Source organism: Antedon mediterranea, chromosome 10, assembly GCF_964355755.1.
Source record: "Antedon mediterranea chromosome 10, ecAntMedi1.1, whole genome shotgun sequence".
In the NCBI taxonomy this organism is placed as follows: Eukaryota; Metazoa; Echinodermata; class Crinoidea; order Comatulida; family Antedonidae; genus Antedon; species Antedon mediterranea.
In genome coordinates, this window is record NC_092679.1 from 21,811,269 (window position 1) to 21,832,674 (window position 21,406).

General features: G+C 33.2%; 3 protein-coding genes across 3 annotated transcripts; 2 read left to right on the forward strand and 1 right to left on the reverse strand.

The window, feature by feature from the left end:
• The first annotated feature begins 119 nt into the window (after window positions 1–119).
• Window positions 120–4,093, forward strand: LOC140060158 (uncharacterized). The gene is made up of 4 exons (XM_072106252.1): window positions 120–1,062; window positions 1,613–1,736; window positions 2,054–2,109; window positions 2,559–4,093. Exons 1-4 carry the CDS (start codon window positions 277–279, stop codon window positions 2,694–2,696), a joined length of 1,104 nt encoding a protein of 367 aa, XP_071962353.1. The 5' UTR covers window positions 120–276; the 3' UTR covers window positions 2,697–4,093.
• Window positions 4,094–5,028: 935 nt separating this feature from the next.
• On the forward strand, window positions 5,029–6,377 carry LOC140061183 (cytochrome c oxidase assembly factor 6 homolog). The gene is made up of 3 exons (XM_072107673.1): window positions 5,029–5,161; window positions 5,616–5,782; window positions 6,027–6,377. The coding sequence occupies exons 2-3, from the start codon at window positions 5,618–5,620 to the stop codon at window positions 6,117–6,119; spliced, it is 258 nt and encodes an 85-aa protein (XP_071963774.1). The 5' UTR covers window positions 5,029–5,161; window positions 5,616–5,617; the 3' UTR covers window positions 6,120–6,377.
• Window positions 6,378–7,015: 638 nt separating this feature from the next.
• LOC140061320 (uncharacterized) lies at window positions 7,016–20,208 on the reverse strand. Its single transcript, XM_072107830.1, has 15 exons — window positions 20,057–20,208; window positions 19,666–19,872; window positions 15,920–19,253; window positions 15,556–15,607; window positions 14,183–15,356; window positions 13,642–13,792; window positions 12,902–13,018; window positions 11,857–11,973; window positions 11,338–11,520; window positions 11,036–11,098; window positions 10,457–10,576; window positions 10,090–10,161; window positions 9,816–9,899; window positions 9,108–9,248; window positions 7,016–8,794 (listed from the first exon to the last, which is right to left on the reverse strand). Exons 1-15 carry the CDS (start codon window positions 20,206–20,208, stop codon window positions 8,732–8,734), a joined length of 6,030 nt encoding a protein of 2,009 aa, XP_071963931.1. The 3' UTR covers window positions 7,016–8,731.
• Between the last annotated feature and the right edge of the window lie 1,198 nt (window positions 20,209–21,406).

The window sequence follows — 21,406 nt, forward strand, 5'->3', positions numbered from 1 at the left end:
ACTTAATATAAAAATTGAAGGACGGCTACACACGTCGTCGTCCACCACCGACACACTTTTGGCAAAAGCTCGCGCTTGCGCAGTTAGTATCACATTTTGGCTGTTTCAAGAAAATTCAAGATGGAAGCTGTTGTTACGATCACGAGAAAATTGGTTTAAGAAATATTATTGTAGAAAAGCTAACAGTACGATTGTCTGAAATAAATATAAATGCTAGGTGGTATTACCAACTGGTTTTATAACATCGTATATAGGTTTAGGTTTATTTAATCTATCATGGCCAAGGCCCAACAAGAGATCATCCAAGCCGATTCTCCTTGTGTGCGGAGCGGAGGCGATGGCGAGGAGAGCGTGGCGCGTACAGATGATAACATGGGCCTAGAATCGAGGACTTGTTCAATAAACGACTGTAGAAATGGGCCTAATGATAGGTCCCATCGGGAATTCTCGATTCGAGAAATTCCTAAAAATCATCAAAATTCACATGGTATGGATTGTGATGGATCGTGCCATATGAAATCTGAACCGATTTTAAATAATGAAGTGGACATTGCAGCAATATTAAAAGAAAAATTAAATTTGAATGGTATGAATATATCGCCATCTCATAATCATGATCACATAGAAAGTTTACATATAGATGCACTTAAGAATTCACATAGTGAACCAATGGCAGCTGAGGATGAGTGTGGTATGCTTTCGTCAGCATCGGGTGTTACGCAAGAATGTCTTGAGCAACACCTAGTGCTTGATCAACAAACTTTTAATAACGCAGAAATTGAACAATTTAACCATGAAATGGAATCGACGTTTGATTCCGAATATGAGCTACCTGAAAATATAAATGAGCCGTTCTCGGTTGCCTCGCTTATTCCTGCGATAGACGGAGATATTGATTCTATTCCGGGAGAAGACGGTGAAGATCCCGTAAAATTGATTGCGTATGAATCGGAAAAACAAATCCAATCGATAATGGCCTTGATCACCAAAGATTTGTCTGAACCCTATTCCATCTATACATATCGCTATTTCATTCACAATTGGCCAAATCTATGTTTTTTGGTAAGTGTATATTATACCAATAATAAAAATATTAATGCATACATATAATATAGTTCTTTCAGGTTCCTTGAATGGGGTGCTTGCACCAAGCCAGTCTAACAACAGGATGCTGAGCTCCGGAGATCAAAGGATTTATCTGTGGCTGCGACATGATCAGTACCACTCCCCTTAACAGACAAAGCATGCCGCGTAGAATATGTTCATAGTACAGTGCTGTTGTTTTTTGTCGCAGCAAGACATAAGATCATTTAGGACTGTTACGATTTCCTATCTTGGCAAGGAGAGAGCTAAGCTTACACACTTGCTTACACACTCTGGCTTGGTGGAGAAAAACGTAAAATTAACTCGTTTTAAATGGTGTATGAAATTTTCAAATTTAAGTTGTACTAAGGCACCAATACAGAAGAAGACACCCTATTAAGGGGATAATTTCCCGTCAAATAGACAATGATCAATATATATTTTGATGACTATAATGGTCAACTTTGTTATACAAAAAGTGAATCTCAATTATGTTGATAACTTCATTATATAATTTTTGAAATTTTAGGCAATGCATGAAAGTACCTGTGTAGGAGCTATTGTATGTAAACTGGACAATCACAAAAAATTGGCAAGAAGGGGATACATTGCTATGCTGGCTGTAGATCAAGCCTACAGGAAAAGGAAAATAGGTATTGAAAATATTTTAATTTATGCTAATTGTTATTTTAAATTAAGATTAATCTTGTGTGATAATATATTAATATACCTATCTATATAATATCTTTTGAAGTTCTATTTATTTTATTATGAAGTTTTTAAATGTTGCATGTTTACAGTATGTCGTGTCATATTGTATTTTTGTGAGGGTCCCTAATGATCAGCTTCGGCTGGATCATGGACCATTTATAGGTCCATGACTGGATGGACCACCATCGGAAAAATATTGTTGAAAAAAAATCTTAAGTTTTAGTTTATGAAAGTAATAATTATTATATTATTTTTACAGGATCTAATTTAGTTATTAAAGCTATACGGACAATGATAAGAAATAAATGTGACGAGGTAAGTTGATTAATTACAAATACAGTAGTATAAATAATCATATAATAATAATCTCACCCACACATATGATATTAGTATACAGTAAACCATACTATTCACCTACACAGTTTATTCAAATTCATATGAAAGGTGTTTTCACACCAAAGATGTTAGGGGACAAAAAAGGATTTTGTATTCTTGTGATAGAAATGTTTTTTTGGGGTGACAATTTATTTGGTCTTTAAAACAGAAAATGTGTACAGTACGTAAAGCTCTGTCTACACTATCAAACTATTTAAAACAAAAAATTGTGATGCTCAAATATGGTAGTGATATGATGTCATCATGTCCATATATGGGCACATCACATTTTGTTAATTAAAGTTTGATAGTGTGTGTTTGACAGAGCTTAAAACTAGCATGATTTGAGAGACTGATTTATTAAAACGTGTTTTATTACACTTTTCTAGGTTGTGCTAGAAACCGAAATTACAAACAAGCCTGCACTACGGTTATACGAGAACCTAGGATTTGTGCGTGATAAACGTTTGTTTCGTTACTACCTAAATGGCGTTGACGCTCTTCGCTTGAAGTTGTGGCTGCGGTAGATGCCTACATTTGGTGCTATACCATTGCAGAATTGAGTTGTATTGGGGTGCAATTGAGTATGTTTTATTCTGAAATTCTATACGTGTGGCATGCACACAATTCATGCTCTGCTAACCCCTGCACAGGTGTGGAATATTGTTATTGTTGTGGAATTTGATCTGAAATTTTTCATCAGAGTGCAAGATTCTTAAGGATGCTGATACAGAATAAAATCAATTTCAATTTTAGATGTAAATAATCATCTAATATAAATTATGTATGTGCAGTACCCATGCTAACGATTGAGGGCGCATGACTCAACAGAAACTGGAAAGAAACGAATAAGTAGTATGACATAAAAAAGGTATTAGGACAGCTGGTACAGTACTTCAAAGTAACTGGAACGTACCATTTGTGACAGAGGTGTGGCTGTGGTGTATGTAGTATCACAATTAGCAGTATGTTCTGAGAACATTAATGGTACATTCTGATAGGTACAGTGGATGAATGTTCGTGGTAGTGATAGTTCTGGTGGTACATATATGTACCACTATGGGATTTTAGAGGTACAGTAGATATATTAAGGCATGTAATAACAATTGACTGGCAGGTAATAATAGAACCTTTGGGCCACTTCTATTCAGGAGACACCGCTGTTAAAGGGGCACTTTCCTATGAAAACAAACAATTTATGTTTTAACACTACAGTACAATCAACCTCTATTCAGGAATTGTGTCTGATAGGTGTCCCCTCAATACGAGTTCTTCTATATTTGAATGTCAATTGAAAGTATTTTTAGATAAAAAATGAGATAAATATAATTTGAAACAGTATTTATCAGCTGATATTTTTAATGACCTCACTCTTCCCTGTATTCCATTGACAAAAAGGTATCAGTACATTTGAATAATTGCCAGTCAAATCGGAGGTAAATTTATGGTACCTTAGTTGTCTCAAATGACGACGTTAAACGTAATTTTATTGTACATAAATGGTACATTTCTTGTCCCTCAAATCAAATATGAATTCACACTACATAAATGCCAGTGTATGTGATATTGATGAGAAATCTATCATATAAAAATGTATCAGAACAATATTAAGTGTTAAGTTTTTGATATCAAATTCAGCTGAGCCAGTAGAACAGTGCCGATATTATATTCAATGAGAACCTTGTTCGAATTCCCTAATAGACCCTTTCAAATGAATTTACACTTGTTATGAAAATTGTTCAATATTAATTTTGTAATTTGGTTATTCTTTAAAGACATTGTTTATGATTGGTACATTATATATATATATTTTTTAATTTCCATAAATTCGAACTGCTGTCTCTTTTTTCTGTAGGTTGAAAAATATTTTATTAAAACATTTATAAGTTATAGATTACCCAATTATAAGGCTGAATATTCTGTATAATAGCTTTTCACATTTAGTGACAGGGGGGCGGGGGGGGGGGATGGTGGGGGAGATTTCTGTATACTGTAATATTAAAACATAAAATAGTGATACAATCTGTAGGTGTAATAAATCAATCAATCGTGTAATTTGTTAAAGAACAGAAATATATGGGATTTTCCAGAACACACAAAAATTAGCGTATTCGGTTGAAGCTTAAACGTCAATTAACTATTAATTGAAACATCAGTGCTTAACAGATTTTCTATTAACAGAGATTTTATAATTGACTTAAAGTACTTTCATATTTCCTGTTGAGTACAATGGTTTCCGAATCGGATACGCTAAATGAAGAAGAAAATTTACATGGGGTTTTCCCCCGGTTTTCCCAGAGCAATTTAAAACTGTATTTACATAATACAGTTGGCTGAAGCAGAACAGTAGTATACAATTTAGTTACACTAGATAAACAGTATAGATCCGTAACAATTGTATTAATTCCAAATCAAATATTAAGCTCTCTTCCAATTACTGTTAGTATTGAATCGGATATAAACCTATAATCAAATGTAATCCCATGCCCAAATTTAAGCCCAGATTCTGTACCATGATTTGATTTATTTAGCGCCCGAATTTTGTAGTAAATTCTGAACCATTCTTTACTCCTCGCTACTATGTGATTTTTTTTTTAATTTTAAAATGTAGTCATATACAGGTAATATTGTACTTTTTCAGATCTAGGAATTGCTATCAATATTAAAAGTAGTCTTTTTTGTAAATCATCATTAACCAAGTGTGCAGTTGGGAATCAATAAAAAATGTTAAGGCAATACAAAATGATAAGATTGTACGTTGTATTCTGTGTGTATTGGGAAAACCCCGTCCGATATTAGAGACTTATAATATGCTGCCCTCTATATTGTCAGTATAAAATAAACTTGACACACATGTTAATTAAGCAAAGCAGCTAGCCTAGCCTTAGTTTTAGTAGCCTTCTTTAATAAACCGTAAACCTATTTCTTTGAGGAAAGAGAGCAGGGCCTAACTAGGAAGACCAAGCAGAACAGACTCTGGGCTAGTAAAATAGTAGGTCGAAATAGCCTAGGACATATTATAAGCCTAACTAGTAGTATTATTACTACTACTAGCTAGCCCTAACTTCCTAAGTATCCTACTAGCTAGCTAGGCCTACTACTAGTACTACTAGAATTAGACCAGTACCTTCCTGGCTGGGTTGGTACGGTATCATGATATGGAGGTTAGGCCTAGGTAGGCCTAGCCTACTACTACAGTATAAATACAGACAGGGGATCCGGTTCTAAGCCTACCTACAATACATGATGGATGGGTACAGGTTTCGTAATGTTAACGCATGCTAGATAAAGTAGCCTAGGCCCAGGCCTATTAATATTATAGGCTAGTAGTAGACTAGTAGTAGTGTAGTACTCTAGAGGCCTAATATAACTAGTAGAGTCTAAGCTAGTAATAGAGGCTGTGATTAAAAAGGCTCATGAGTCATAGAATGCTGTTTTTTTTATAGAAATGTCAAAAGAAGATAAGAATAATAGCTTCCCAGATGCTGGTCAGCGGAAGAAGTGCTGGAATAACAGAGACCTGTTTTTTAATTGCTTAGACAAGAACAAGGATGAACAGGATAAATGCAAAGAACTCAAAATAGCATTTGAATCTAGCTGCTCAAAAACATGGGTATGAATGCTAAACATATTTAATTTTCCTTTTTTTATAATAATGTAAAATGTATTATTGAATCAATATTTTGAGATACTTTATTTATGAAATGGTTTAATTAAATGCATGGCTAATACTGTAGTACATTGAGGTACATAAATATAACATGTTTTGTTACCTCTATGCCGAATATAATTGCATTTTATTTGTTTTTTTTGGATACATAAGAATTTTATCCATTTAATTTATACTTATTTTTCAGGTAAAATATTTTTATAGGAAAAGAGATTTTGAAGACTACAAAAAGAAGATAGAATACGAGGGATTTAAACCAACAGAAGAAAGTGCATCATGACGAGACATTATTAAAAAACATTAATATAAATCACGAAGATATTTTGATTGAGTGGTGGTTGTTAATTGGGATAAAATAAACCATTTAAATACAGTTGGAACCAAGTTATAGTATAACACAGTTTATTAGAAATGTTTTTTTTTTTCAAACCAACAATTGGTATATAAACTAACCTTGACAGTTTCGCTGTCCTGATCGGACAGCTTCTTCTGATGTAATGACGATCTATCATTTCTAATAAATTATTACTACAAACAAGATGAACATTTCCAATCAATATAGCAGAGTAATATTTGCGCATCCGGAGTTCTTGACTCGTTATAATTTTAGTAGTCTCTCTTGGCAACAAATTTCCATAGCAAATTAAAGTAGTTTTTTAAACGAAAAACCATCATTCTGCACATGCGCACATAATTCTTAGCGTGTGACCAGAATGATTTTTCAACTTAAAACCGCACCATTAAAAATGAAAGGTTACCATGATGTGTTTTGATGCTTGTGTGATTGAGTAAAACCCCGGAAGCAGGGCTTTTTGTGTTGAAGATCGTTAATTTGTCCATAATTATTGCCGGGGTTTTCCCATTATTTTAGGCCAAATCATAATTTCGCGTAGTTGTATTTACGTTGGTCCATAATTTGCCCAAATTTATATAGTAATTACAAATTCTTCGTAGTAAAAATTTTTTTATGAAAAAATCAAATAGAACTGTATTTTATAGCTAAATGGTGAATAATAATTAATAATAAAATTAATACTTGTGTTGAGTTCGAATAAACTAAAATAAAAGTAATAACTAATTCTTGAAAAAAAATTAGTTGCTATAATGGTGTCACACTAGAACCAAGGCAATCTAACAACAGGATACTGAGCTCTGGAGATCAAAGAGTTTACCTGTGGCTGCGACATGATCAGTTCCATGCCCCTTAACAGACGCAGCGTGCTGCGTGGAATACGTACTTAGTACACTACTGTTGGTATTTGTCGCAGCCAGACATACAGTAAGATCAAAGGAATGTTATGAGTTTCTCTCTTGGCAAGGTGAGCTCAGTCTTCTGTAGTTAGATTGCCTTGCTAGAACATACTGTACTATGAAAGTGCAAGTGGTCTAATGTTAAAGCATCTACATGCAGAAGAGCAGAAGTTCAAATCTTGGTTTGGGTGACTTTTTTACTATCTCATATTTTCTACTTACATTCTTAATTTAACAGTTATTTTACTGTACACTATTGAAGGAAAATAATTATTTTAGAAAACTTATATTGCAAAACCCTTTCAGAAAAAACCATGGAGTAATCCATGGAAAAAACACAATACTAGTTAATTGGCAGTTACATAATAGTTAAATTAATAATAGTTAAATTAATGAAATAATTTTTTTTCTTAAACAAAAAATATGTATATTTTATTACATTTGATCAAAATGTTACAAAAATTAAATTAAAAAATAATATAATTATTTAAGTTTTTTGTTTTTGTTATTTTTAAAAATAAAATATTGACAGTGACAAACCTCCTTCGGGCCACCTCTATTTAGGTGACACCTCTATTAAGGTACATTTTCCAGTGAAATAAACAGCAATATATTTCAGGGTACAGCCTCCTATTAAGGACATCTAATCATACACACTTCAAGCCTTTTTATGTTACATACAAAAAATAATAAATTACCATTAATTTTTAGTACCTCTGCCTAAAAAAAGCACATATGGTACCTCATACATACTCTCAATATACATTTATTATTCATTATAACAATGAAAGAATACTCCCTCATAAATTGAACCCTACATAAACTGCAACAATGTTTTACCCTCAAGATGAATTCAATTTGAATCCATCCTCTGCAAAATGTGACTGGCACATCATTAATGTACCCTGATATTTTGTAACCCTTCATTTTTACCCTCAAGGTAAATTTAAAATACTTTGGACTGGAATTGTCTCTGACACACACCCAGCTTACACTACAATAACTATTTTAATACAGTACTAAATGTTAGACCTTCACATAGAGCTTTTAATTTGCAATGACCTATGACCTTGTTAGATCATTGTGCGCATGCAGGGACGTTACCTGATTCTTCTACACAGATTAAACTCATTCTACGTCTTGTCTACGACCAATAGGCAAATCAAAAGCTCCTTAATACTGATTCAAATATCTCATTACTACAATAGCATCACTATTTCCAATATTAAGCTCTGTCTACACTATCAAACTAGTGTGATGTGCCCAAATATGGTAGTGATATGCCCAAATATTGTACTGTATGACATCATCATGTCCATATATGTTCACATCACATTTTTTTGTCATGTCACATAAAGTTTGATAGTGTGGACAGAGCTTTAACTGATATATCACAATTTTTTATTCCATTGTTTGAATGGCCAGCACTATAATTTAAACATCAAATTAATTACACAGATAAATAAAAAAAAACCAGTTACTAAATGAAAGACAAATAGCCAGGAATGTTATAAGATTGAAAGGAAAGGTGATGCTCATTTTCAACAAAACTGGAAAACAATCCATGTGCTAGGCTACTGTACTGTAGGCCTATTTACCATGCTGGTTTATTGCTTGTGTCTGGATATATATATATATATCTTAAAGCTTATTCAGATAAAAAACGTTCACCTTCTTGGACCCTTTCAAATGCATCTTTATGTGCTGTAATGGTAAAAATAAAACATGTGATAGAAACAATAATTAATTAAATTTTATATTTTCCCTAGTTTTGTTTTCCATACATAACTTTCACATATCGACATTATATAGGGAGCTGTGTACATAGACAACAGATTAATGCTCTGTCTACACTATCAAACTTTATGTTACAAAATAGTGTGATGTGCCCAAATATGGTAGTGATTTGACATCATCGCGCCCATATATAGCCACATCACATTACATTTTTTGTCCCATAAATTTGATAGTGTAGACAGAGCTTAAGCAGGAGATATCTGTATAGTAAACCACTAACCTTTCTTAGTGATTTAGTAGTTTTTAAAACTAAATGACATCTGTTCCAATTGCATTTAAAATCGTGAGTTGTGTCTTTGCAGTGGTTCTCAAAATGGTGAAACAGTCTATGAGGACGCATTAACATCCCACAATTCCTCCACTATCGGTAATTAAAATGGAAAAATTGTCAGGCAATAGGTGTAATAAATTCCTGTCATTTGATTGGACGATTGTGGGTCACATGGCACGCAATAGTACGCACTATTATGGCAAGAATGGCAAGAGGTTATCAGGTTGGATTTAGACGGGGGATAAACAAGCAAAAATAGCCATGTCTTTTAAAACTAAATAACTATATTTATTTTTCTGCAACCTGAAAGATCATTTAATATCATTATGAAATATTTAGGTCCCCCCCCCCCCCACCTCCTAATCTATAATGCTGGATCCTCCCCTGGTTATAAGGTCAATCGGGTGTTATAAGGTCAATCGGGTGTTATAAGGTCAATCGGGTGTGTTTATTTCTTTCTATATTTGTTAGTTAGCAGGATTACTCAAAAAGTTATTGCCCAATTTTCATAAGAATTATACAATATGGGAACATGTGATTCAATTTTTTTATACATAGGCAGAGGTTTGCGCTATCTGAGTGCCTTTCTAGTTTTTATAGAATCTGCTGCCATAGGGCCTAAGGGGTAAGATTATAATTATATTAAAGGAACCTTACCCTGCATTTTACATCAGGTCCACGAATAAAATGAATAACTGGTTCATAAAAACACATTATACCTTCCCTGCCACCAAGAATCATCTAATTTGAACAAAACCGGAAAAACGATTGATTTTTAAATTAAACATATAACATTTCTATGAGCACGTATTAGAGTGATATTACTATTATTATGATAATAATTATTATGATGTTGCAGATGATATTTGAGGGTGTGATGAGAGGAGGGGTACCCATTCTGGGGCTGTATCTTTGCTAGTAAAATACCAACCGTTTGGTTATGAACCAGCGCCGTTTGTAGACGTTCTCCACGAATAGAAAATTCCTTTTTAATTTGCAAGTTCTAAAATAAAATAAAAACAATAAAGAACTTTAACAAATAAGTTGACTTAGGATGTATTTCACACGTTAAAAATTTTTTCAGTTTCAGAAAATTAGGCTTTTTATTTTGTTATTAATTTTTAGGCATATTGCCAAGGATAACCATATCAAACTTTCTGAGAAAAATATATAGGCATATATATGGGCATGGTGATGTCATATCACTACCATATTTGGCCATATCACTACCATGTTTAGGTGTATTTTTTTGTAAAACTCCAAAATTTAAGCTAAAATAAATAGAAGAGTTATTTTACCCTGCCACTCGACACCTTGATGACACTCTTCAAATTATTAAAAGAGATTATTGACTGGCCAACAATTTGTACTTGTGAAAAATATGAATCAACACAAATACTTTGCAATCTGTTACCGGTCTGTTAAAATATAAAATTGAAAAATTTAATTCAACAAAAATATTAAGAAACTGTACATTTTGATGTTCCATATTAGTTCATTCACTTTGGCCAAAAAATGGATCAAAAAAACTTTTTACATGAAAAACTGTAATTTAAAGCAAACAATAGTCAAATTGGCTGGGTTTTTGGTTTGTTTTGACTTTTTATAAGTGAAAGTGTTTGGGGTTTTTTTTCTGCAGAAGTGATCTTTATTGTTCATGTTTTTTGGGGGACAATACTTGTTTAAATAAAGTAGAATGTCACCCCAACTCAGATATGAATTTGAAAAATCAGGCCGAATCATAGAGGGCACTACATATTGAAATACATCCAAACATAGTGTTAATTGCAATCAAGCAGGTTTATTCATAATATTTATTAGGCCAACAGTGGCAAATTTGACAGAATACATACTGTACTGTAACATAAATGACTTACATCTATGCTGTGTACATAAATTATCCCTGATTTACTGGCTGTGTATAACTTAGCTCCAAGGACCTATAAAAAAACATAATATACCAGAATGAAATGTTGAAACTCTATTAACTAAAACTAATATTTACAATCTGTATATCCTATCATTTCTCACGGCGCTGTGCAATTAGATGTTACACTTTTAAACTACATGTTATTCTCCAAAAGGTCATGTCATGTCAATATTTCTAGCGCTCTTCTGTATGTGATATTAAAACACATGACCAAAACTTATATTAATTGTAATAAAATACATTACTTACATTAATATCAATAACTTTAGTTTTGATATCCGACTTGAGGATCACAACTACCTCTCCTGTAGTCTCTTTAATGATAAAAATGGTGCCACTGACAATAATCAAAACGTTAGTATTTTGTCTTTTTGCGGATGTTATGTACTTTATTGAAGATGGGTCTTCATACTTTATATTCAGGTTACGCTTCTAAAGAGTAAAAAGAAAATTGTTGATGTATGGTGCATTTGTTTTATTTTAAGACTCTTTTTAAAACATAAATATTATTACAAGTTATTACTTTTCAAACCTAGATTAATATTTAGTGTGAAAAGGGTCTGTACATTTGTAAAACTCATAGGGCCCCTGTTTTTGCAGACAAGTTAATTATAATAGTTACCAACCAAAAATAGAAAAATCACTGAACTCCCTATCTTTTTAAAAACTTCCATTATTTCACTATGCTTGTTCTGCAATTTTCAATGCGAAAGTTGCTTATAATTTTTAATAACTTAGGTATACTTTAATTGTGACAAAAATACTTACATCTGAATTAACTACTGCGACAATGCCACTTCTCATTCCTATGTAAAGTGCATTCCCATTATAATGCATGCACAAAACGTCACTTGAGCAGTAGAAATCTTGTTCACGTTCGTGTGTCTTTAGAAAAAAGTTAACACATTTACAGATTTACTGTATGCAAATCTTAAAGTCTTTCAATTTGTTTCTAGTATACATATCCACAAGAAACTAATCCGTAAACCTAAAAACCCAAATGTTGCATGCAAGTGGGAACCAGTGGATGTATTCAACATCCACACTTAGGCTAAGGGAAACACTAACAAAAATCTCTTATCTAAGTAAATACAATTTAAGGAAAATACTTAAATATTTATTAAGTTAAAGATGTATTGTCCCTTGAAACACAAAAAAATGAAGGTCAAAATATTCTAAATTTAAAGTGGCCATATCAAAGTAATATTAAAGTTATTCACTTTAAGTCGAAAATTTGAGCCAAAAACAACAAGTTTACGTAATTAACAGGTAAATTAGTTTGATTACATTTCATCTGGAAAGTCGTCACGAGCGAAAGTAAACAAAGATTTCAAACCATGAGTATGCATTATGTATATGCTAAATTAGGATTGTTTACAACTCGTCACGGTTAAGAAGGTATTTTCACACAGATCATGAGGAAGTTTTATGATTATGCATACAGAGTAGCCAAACAAGCGCGTTTCATTATGGGATATGTTTTGATTGAAAACTTTGACTGGAAGTCAAAGTCATTTTTTAAACAAAAAAACGTCTGTATTTCAGTTAATTATTTTTTTTTTCGAAAATTTTTTGGTGATAGTTAATAACTATTATGATACTTCAAAATGACCCACCTTTTTTCGAAATCTTTTATTTTTTTGGAATTAGTCAAAGGGACAATACATCTTTAAGTGAAATACTCAATATTTAAGGGAAATATCTCACTTAAGCAATAACTTACTACTACTGGTGAATATGGCCACTGGCCTTTAAAATGAAATTTAAAATAAAAAATGTTTTTAAGCAGAATAGGAGCAGAATACAGACTCACTTTCAAATTAAATTCGGCAAGCTGTAGTTCGGCGTAACTAACAAAGAGTTTCTCCTCAAAAACTTCTATACAGAGTATTTCTGAACTGCCAACATATCTGGCTTCCAGATTTCCAGTCTGAAAACAGAAAAGGTAAAACTGTGACATAACAAGGGCGTCATTAAAGATTGGCACAAACGCAAACCCAGTTTTGCTCCACCATCTGACATCGACAATTTAATTATGGCTGTCAAAATAGGGAGCATGTGCACATCATGCGCAAACCCCTAGATCCGCTCCTGTTACCCCAAAAGATGGAAAAAGTACAGTACTTTGTCTACACTCGACTGTCAAACTAGTTTGACAAAAAGTGGCCCACACATCAAAAATTTATCCAATAGGATAAGGCAGAGAAGAAAAAGGTAAAAAACACAACAATATGTTGCCGAAGCACAGTATAAAAAACACAGGGTCACTCAACATTTATTTATATAATCTAAGTTTGTGTTTATGACATAAGTAATGATGTAGCTCTGCTTAAAACTTATTACTGAACAAAATATAAAAAAATAGTGAGGGCACTATAGGAAACTTGTACATACATGTAATCTCAGATTAAAAACAAGAGTTCAATGTATATTTATATGCAAATGACAATATGGAAGTAATTTTCCACTGATGAATGAATGAATGATAACATTTCGGGTCGGTTGGGCATTATTACACAATTTTAGGCCTTCTTATTACTTATTATCACTTGCCTGTATGTTGTAGGCTCTTATGATATTGTCTTTACAAGTACAATACAACACACCATTGGCAATCTTCATACTGAGCAATTTTTCTTCGCATTGAATAAATCTCATTGTTTCCTTATCATAACATCCTGCTTCAACCTCCTCTGGTTCAGCACTTTACAATAATAAATGTCTCACAGTTTAATACATATAATATTCATCATACACATTAAAAATCAAATATTGTATAAACTTTTTTAACTTTTTATTCATTTGTTTTCATATCTCACTGTTACTAGGGATTGTTAATTTTTTTATGGCATAGGACTTATGTACATTGGTATTACATCATTTATGTCAATAATCGTACACCTCCATATAAAAATTGTTGTTACAAATAGTTTGCATTATATATAATTTATATTTAGCTAAATCATTTAAGAAAAGAAATTTTTGCATGTCTGAAAATGAACTTAAATTTGTATTATAAAATGAACCAGAGGTCGCTTTTTACTGAATGAATGAAAACAATTACAGTGCTTGAATAAGAAGTTTATCTTCTTACCAAAGATTTTCACTGGAATTGGTTTGAACATCAGAATCTGCTAATTGCATTTCTTCTAATGGTTCATTTTGAGATTTATTGTTTCCATTTTTCTTTGGTTCTGAGTTAGCAGTCTGTTTGAATGAATTTCTTTTAAGTTCCACTTCCTTATGAATGTCATCAACCTTTTGTGAAAGATTTCTTGATTCTTTCCGCTTATCTCTTTTTCTAGACCTTTTGCTAATTTTATCTGTATTTTTCTTTTTATGGCTCTTCTCTTTACTATCTTCCAATACTTCTTTTGATTTTGTATTAGAATTAGAAGATGTTTCTTCTTTTCTGTTTAGTTGTTGTTTGCATGGAGTTTTCTTAAGCTCATTTGGATCCTTATCAGACTCTGATGAAGAAAGTATGAAAGAATCTTTTGGTTGATCCTTCTTCCCTCTGAAGAGAACTTTATCTGTATTTTTCTTTTTCGAAAGATCTTTGGAACTATCTCCAAGAGCTTCTTCTATGCCTTCTTTTGATACAACTTGTTGTCTTAACCGTTTTGATTGCCGCCTCACTAATGGTTCCTCATTGTCTTCAGTACATTTCCTTTTGAGTTTTGTTTTCTGTATGCTAGTTTTAGTTTTGTCTTCTTCTACAGGTGTAGAATCCATTGCATTTTCATCAACAGAATTCTGTTCTTTTTCTGATAAATTATCCCTCTGAGGCGATGGATCTTCAATGTTTTCAGTACATTTCTTTTTTAGCCTCTTTTTCTGTATCCCAGTTTTGTTTTCTTCTACAGGTGTAGAATCCATTACATTTCCCTCAACGGAATTCTGTTCTTTTTCATGTTCTGATAAAATATCCTTCTGAGGAAACGTAACAATTAATGCCTCATTATCCGGATTAGTTGGCACTTTATTTAATTGGTTAAACTGCCACTGAATAGCCTGAAAAATGTTGGGGTTAGAAATTAGCGATGCAACTGTCTGCATATCAACATTTTTGGCATCAGTTGTCAAGACAATAGCAGGAGGATATGCAGGATTGCTTCCGGTTGTGTCAGTACTTGACTGTCCATTATCTACTTTTTGTGCAGGCAGGTCTTTACAGGTTGTGTCAACCTCTTGGTCTTGTTGAGGACTTGCTACAACTTTGTTTTTCTGTCTATTATTGCTGGGTTCTTCTTTACCCTGTCTTGACCCTATGATAGAAGTAAAGCAATATTTATTTAAAGTTGTTTTTATTCAGTTACAAAAAAATTTATCACTTAGAATCTCTTTTCTTTCAAAATACTTTTATTCCCAATACTATGAAATAGTAAGCAATACTCTGATATGTTCTTCTGAAATTGTTAAAAAAATGTTTTCCTTCCATAGAAAATAGAATTTTGAATGACTTACCTTCTAAAATGTCCATACGTTGAACTCTGAGGGCTTTGAGGTCCTCCTCCAACTACCAAAAGAAAAAAAACCTCTTCACATATGCCCACAAGAAGGCAGACAAAACGTATATTTAAGATTCAGTTTACAGCAGTAAACGTAACTAATTTTACTTCTGAATGAAAAAATAAATGAATGAAACTAGAAAAAGCTAATAGAACAAAGACTATTAGGTGGCATAGTAATAGTTAGATTACTGGATAATTAAAAAACCATAGCATAAACAAGAGAGCAACCAGTTGGTAGACCAAAACACTTAATGATCCAAATTAAGAAAGCTTGACAGAAACATGTATAAAGAAGTGAAGATGTTGATGTTCCTTACCTTTTGCTTAGAAGTTTTAAACTGATTCAGAACTATCATCTTTGACTGAATAATATCTTCCATGTCTTGAATACTTTCCTCCACTCCCTTCAACTCTTGATGTAATGACTCTTCTCTAACAGAGATGTCAAGGAGGGTTTCTAGATTCTTTTTCATTAATGACGACTTTTTTTTACAAATTCCAATTCTACCATCATTGACTGAATTTTTAATTGAGTTACTACTCTCTGAAACATCATTCATGTCAACTTCTCCAGAGACACTAATAACCGGAGCACTTTCATCATCTAATATTTCAACCGGTTCCTCTTCTATAATTATATCATCATCAGTACTTGTGATAGTTGAAGATGTAGTAGTAGGAGGTGGACAAGCTCTGTGATCTTTTTTTGACACACTTGTTAACATACGAGCATTCATGTTATCATCATTTAATATTTCAACAGATTTCTCATTTTTATCAACATTATTACTTGTGATAGTTGAAGATGTAGCCAGAGGTGGACAAGAAAAATCAGCTTGTTGACCTTTTCTTGAAACACATGTTAACATCTGAGCAGTTGGGTTGTCATCATCTACTATATCAACAGGTTCCTCATTTATAATGACATCAGTACTTTTCTTAGCCGAGGAGGTAACAGCAGGTGGGAATAAAGAATCAGCTCTCTGATCCTTTCTTGACACACTTGTTACCCTCTGAGCAGTTGGGTTATCATCTACTATATCAACAGGTTCCTCTTTTATTACGACGTCAGTACTAGTCTTAGGCAAAGAGGTACAAGCAAGTGGACAAGAAGAATCAGCTCTCTGATTCTTTCTTGAAAAAACTGTTACCACCCGAGAAGTTATGTTATTATCTACTATATCAACAGGTTCCGCTTTTATAATGACATTACTTGTCTTAGTCAAGGATGTAACAGCAGGTGGACAAGAAGAATCAATTTTGTGATCCTTTATTGAAACACTAGTTGACTTCTGACCTCTCTTCTTATTTAATATTTCAATAAGTCTCTGTCTTTCAACATTAGTGTTAGTCACAGTTGAAGAGATACCACGAGGCGGACCAGAAAATTGAGTTCTGTGATCCTTTCTTGAAACACATGTTAACATCTGAGCAGTTGGGTTATCATCATCTACTATATCGACAGGTTCCTCTTTTATAACAATGTCAGTACTTGTCCTAGGCAAGGAGGTAACAGCAGGTGGACAAGAAGAATCAGTTCTGTTACCTTTTCTTGAAACACCTGTTACCATTTGAGCAGTTGGGTTATTATCTACTATATCAACAGGTTTCTCTTTTATAAAGACATCAGTACTTGTCTTAGGCAAGGGGGTAACAGCAGGTGGACAAGAAGAATCAGTTCTGTGGTCCTTTCTTGAAACACTTGCTAACTTTTGAGTATTAGTGTTCTTATTTAATATTTCAGTCATAAGTGAAGAGGAAACATGAGGAGGGCAAGAAAATTCAGTTCTGTGACCTTTTCTTGAAACACATTTTAACTTCTGAGCAGTTAAGTTATCATCATCTACTATATCGACAGGTTCCTCTTTAATAACAACATCAGTATTTGTCCTAGGCAAGGAGGTAACAGCAGGTGGACAAGAAGAATCAGTTCTGTGGTCCTTTTTTGAAATACTTGTTGACTTCTGAGTTCTGTTCTTATCATTTAATATTTTAACAGTTCTCTGTCCTATAACATCAGCATTAGTAACAGATGAAGAGGTAACACAAGACAAATCATCTCTTCTACTTTTTCTTGATACACTAGTCAACATGTGAGCATTTTTGCTTCTATCATCTTCAACAGGTTCCTGTTTTACAACAGTATTTGTGCAAGATGAAGATGTGGTCTGAACAGAACCAGAAAAATCTTCAGAACAAGCAAGTGAGGTTGTTTGGCCTTTTATTCCAAATGCTAGTAACTGTGCCATCAGCTCTGGATCTCCAGCCATGTCTGTCATATTGCAGTCTCTTAAATTAAATAGAATATTTTGCATGTCATCATCTATTTGTCCATCAGAAGATCTTAGTGGCAATTCATACCGCTTTCGTAATCTTTTCTGCAACCCTGAACTTATCTTCAATTTTGCAATTTCAGTTTCTTGCATGTGTTTTGATTTTGATGAACTCAATATCTGGATTAACTTCTGCTGCAGAGGATTTTCAGTATTGTCAATCTGATTTCGTATGCCAACATGAAGTCTACTGCGAGAAGCTCCAACATTTGGCTTTAATGACTTTGAAATAGGTTTGGATGAGGATCTTTTATCAGCCTTATTTTCCTCATCTTCTTTTAGATCATCAGATTTATCAACATCATTTCTCTGACCTTCTTTATGTTGATTAGTACTATGATCTGGTATACGTTGATTGCCGTCAGTTCTTGGACTTTGTTTATGTTGTTCAACATCAGTGCTCTGACTAGGTTCAGGCCAATCATCAGCTTTCTGGCCTGGCTTATGCTGACCAACAGCAGTTCTCTGGCCTGGTTTATACTCGTCAACAGCAGTTTTCTGACCTGGCTTATGCTGATCAACAGCAGTTCTCTGGCCTGGTTTATGCTGACCAACAGCAGTTTTCTGACTAGGTCTAAGCTGATCAACAGCAGTTCTCTGACCTGGTTTATGCTGATCAACAGCAGTTCTCTGATCTGGTTTAGGCTGATCAGCATGTCTACACTGATAACTAGAGGTATCTAACATTCTTGAAGCAACATCCTGTTTATTTGGTGTATCAATTATCTTAGAATTTTTAATAGTGCTGCAAATGGCACTTGAGGTAGAGGTGTCGGATTGTCCATGTTTAATCCTAGAACAATCTGGGTTTGCAAAACTGGAACTTCTTTTTGATATCAAGGTTTTTGTAGTATTCTTTGATGTGTCCTCTTTTCTGTTGTTAGAATCCATTAATTTTGGTTGACTGTTTTTAGAAGGATTTTTGTCCGACTTTTTTGTGGTCACAGCATCCTTCTCATATTTCGTCGATGAGACAGAGAATGAAACCTCAGTGGCAGTAGTTTTGGTTCTTTGTACATGTTTGGTAGGTGGTACATTTGACATTTTTCCAAAATGGTAAGCACTTTCTGGTGTATAAATGTCCTGAGCAAAGTGATTTTGATCATAGTTTCTTTGATAATTATATCTAGGGTAATTCATATTTTTCTGGTTTCTCCACTGTTGATAACTATAGAAATTATCTCCATGCTTCATTTGAGACTTAAATAGTGGTCCATTGTATTTATAATGTGGATTAAACCAATTATTTCTTCTAAACTGATCATGTTGTCTTCCAAAATAATTTCTAGCATGCCTTCCTTGAGAGACTCTATTCATTCTATAGAAATATAAAGACGTACAGTATGTTTATTAATACTGTATTATGTAATGACAATTCCATGTACCACAGTTTACTTTTCTAACAAATGTTCAGTAAGTTGATGAACGCTATAGTGAAAGAAAACTGTTTACTGTTACTGTACAATGACCATGATGATACACAATGACTGTAATAAATTAAATGAATACAGTAAAAAAAAAGAAGGCAACTGCAGAAAATGTTTTCTATGCAGAAACCTAGCAAGGAATATTTTAATCACATAACTGCTGATCAATCTGAATTTGAAGCATACAGTAGTTTTATATTGCGTTTTTTAGTAAATCTTTTTAAAAATGCGTAGCAAGTGTTTTGTTGCCAAAATTGGCTATGCTACAACGCTGAATGCTTTCCCTGACTAGTGTCACCATACCTTTCCGTCCTTCTTAACTCCCTTCTTTCAGCTTCTTTCTTTGCTGCTGCTTCTTGCTTTGCTAATTTATCCGCCTCTAATTTTGCAGCGAGTGCTTTTTCTTTGCGTCGCTCTAAAACATCTTTGTGCTGTTGACCAATCAAATGTTTTAAGTATTCACCAATGTTGCAGGATTCAAAATTGCAAAGTCGACAATGATGTAAAAACCTATTAGAGAACATAATTTATTATTATTAACAAGAATTTATAACAGTACCAGCATGATGAATTAAAATATCTATATTAAGCTATTCGAGTAATATTTCGCTCTTCGAGGAGAAAGGGCTATTTTCGGTTTATCCAAATAAGCTAGGCAGGAAATAGACCGAGTATTATTAGCATTGTATCTAACCTTGGGTATTTTTTCTCCATCTGATTGTGATGAAGTGCAGACCATTGATGGTCAAAAAACTGCATTTCAGTTGGATAATCCAAGGAGCAGACTTCGCAAAAGAGTTTAGATGGTTGAGGATCCTTGCCATTATCTTGATCAGGTTTATCCATAATTTCAAGTTTTGGTATTTAACTCAATTTCTAATGTGTATCTTCATGGAGAAACTGTTGGTGTTTAAAAATAGTACAAATGAGGATGACACATGTTAGCTTCTATACTTAACAGATATTTATTTGGCCATCTAAATGTATAAAAAACATTACAACTAGGCCTACTTTATACAATACTAGTAACTACTGTTAGGTTACTGAAAATAGAATAGAAGAGAGAAGTTAGAATATTACTATTAAAGTTGCAGATTACTACTTGCTAATACTAGGCTAATTCTCTAGTTTCACTCTGCTGAACAGACCAGCCTAGTGCTAGATATAGTATAGTAATACTCCTAGGCTAGGCCTGTACCTAGCCCTCTAGTACTACTCTTCTCTAGCTATTCAGCTAAGCTAATTCTACTACAGTACAGTAGACAGTAACAAAACATACACAGTACAGTGTATGTAGCAAGCTAGCTAGTATACTAACGACACGATTTAACAATTGAAGAGATTACAAAATATATTTGGCCAGTATGTAGCGCATTTATTATGGGAAGCATTAACTAAATAATAAAAACATACTAGGGCCTATTAAATAATGTGATTATTATTAATTATTATTAGCAAAACATTCCCCGCATGCTCGTCGCCTTAGCTTTTTCATTCACTGGCTTTTTCAAGTTTAGAGTGTGGTCAAAGGTTAGTTTGTTGTATTATGTTGTAGCCTGCTAAATCCATCCGCTTCATGGTCCTACAGTACAGTACAATACAGTTGACAATATTTTTTAATTTTAAATCCATTTTTTAGGATTAAATATAGTACACAACTTCAAAGTGGGATTGCCAATAAATGATTGGCAGGTAGCGGAGGCCTAATTTATTTATTATTTATTAGGAGCGGAAACAGGAAATCAAAAAGGCCAACAGTTAAGTAGAAGTAAAAAAAAAACCACTAAAACTAATAATAGGCCACTAGTCTACTGTTTAGTATAGTGAGTAAAATCATGGTTGATAAAGAATCAATGAATACAAATTATTATTTAGAAACACAACAATTAGATTAAATACTTTAAAAAATTGTCATTTTAATATCCAATGTCACTGAATAGGAAGACTACAAGAAAAATATTGGCCTAGTTTTGATTTACTGTACAGTATTTAGGATTTTTAGAGATAGTCTGGAAAAAAAGTCTATTATCAAAACAGGGCGGAA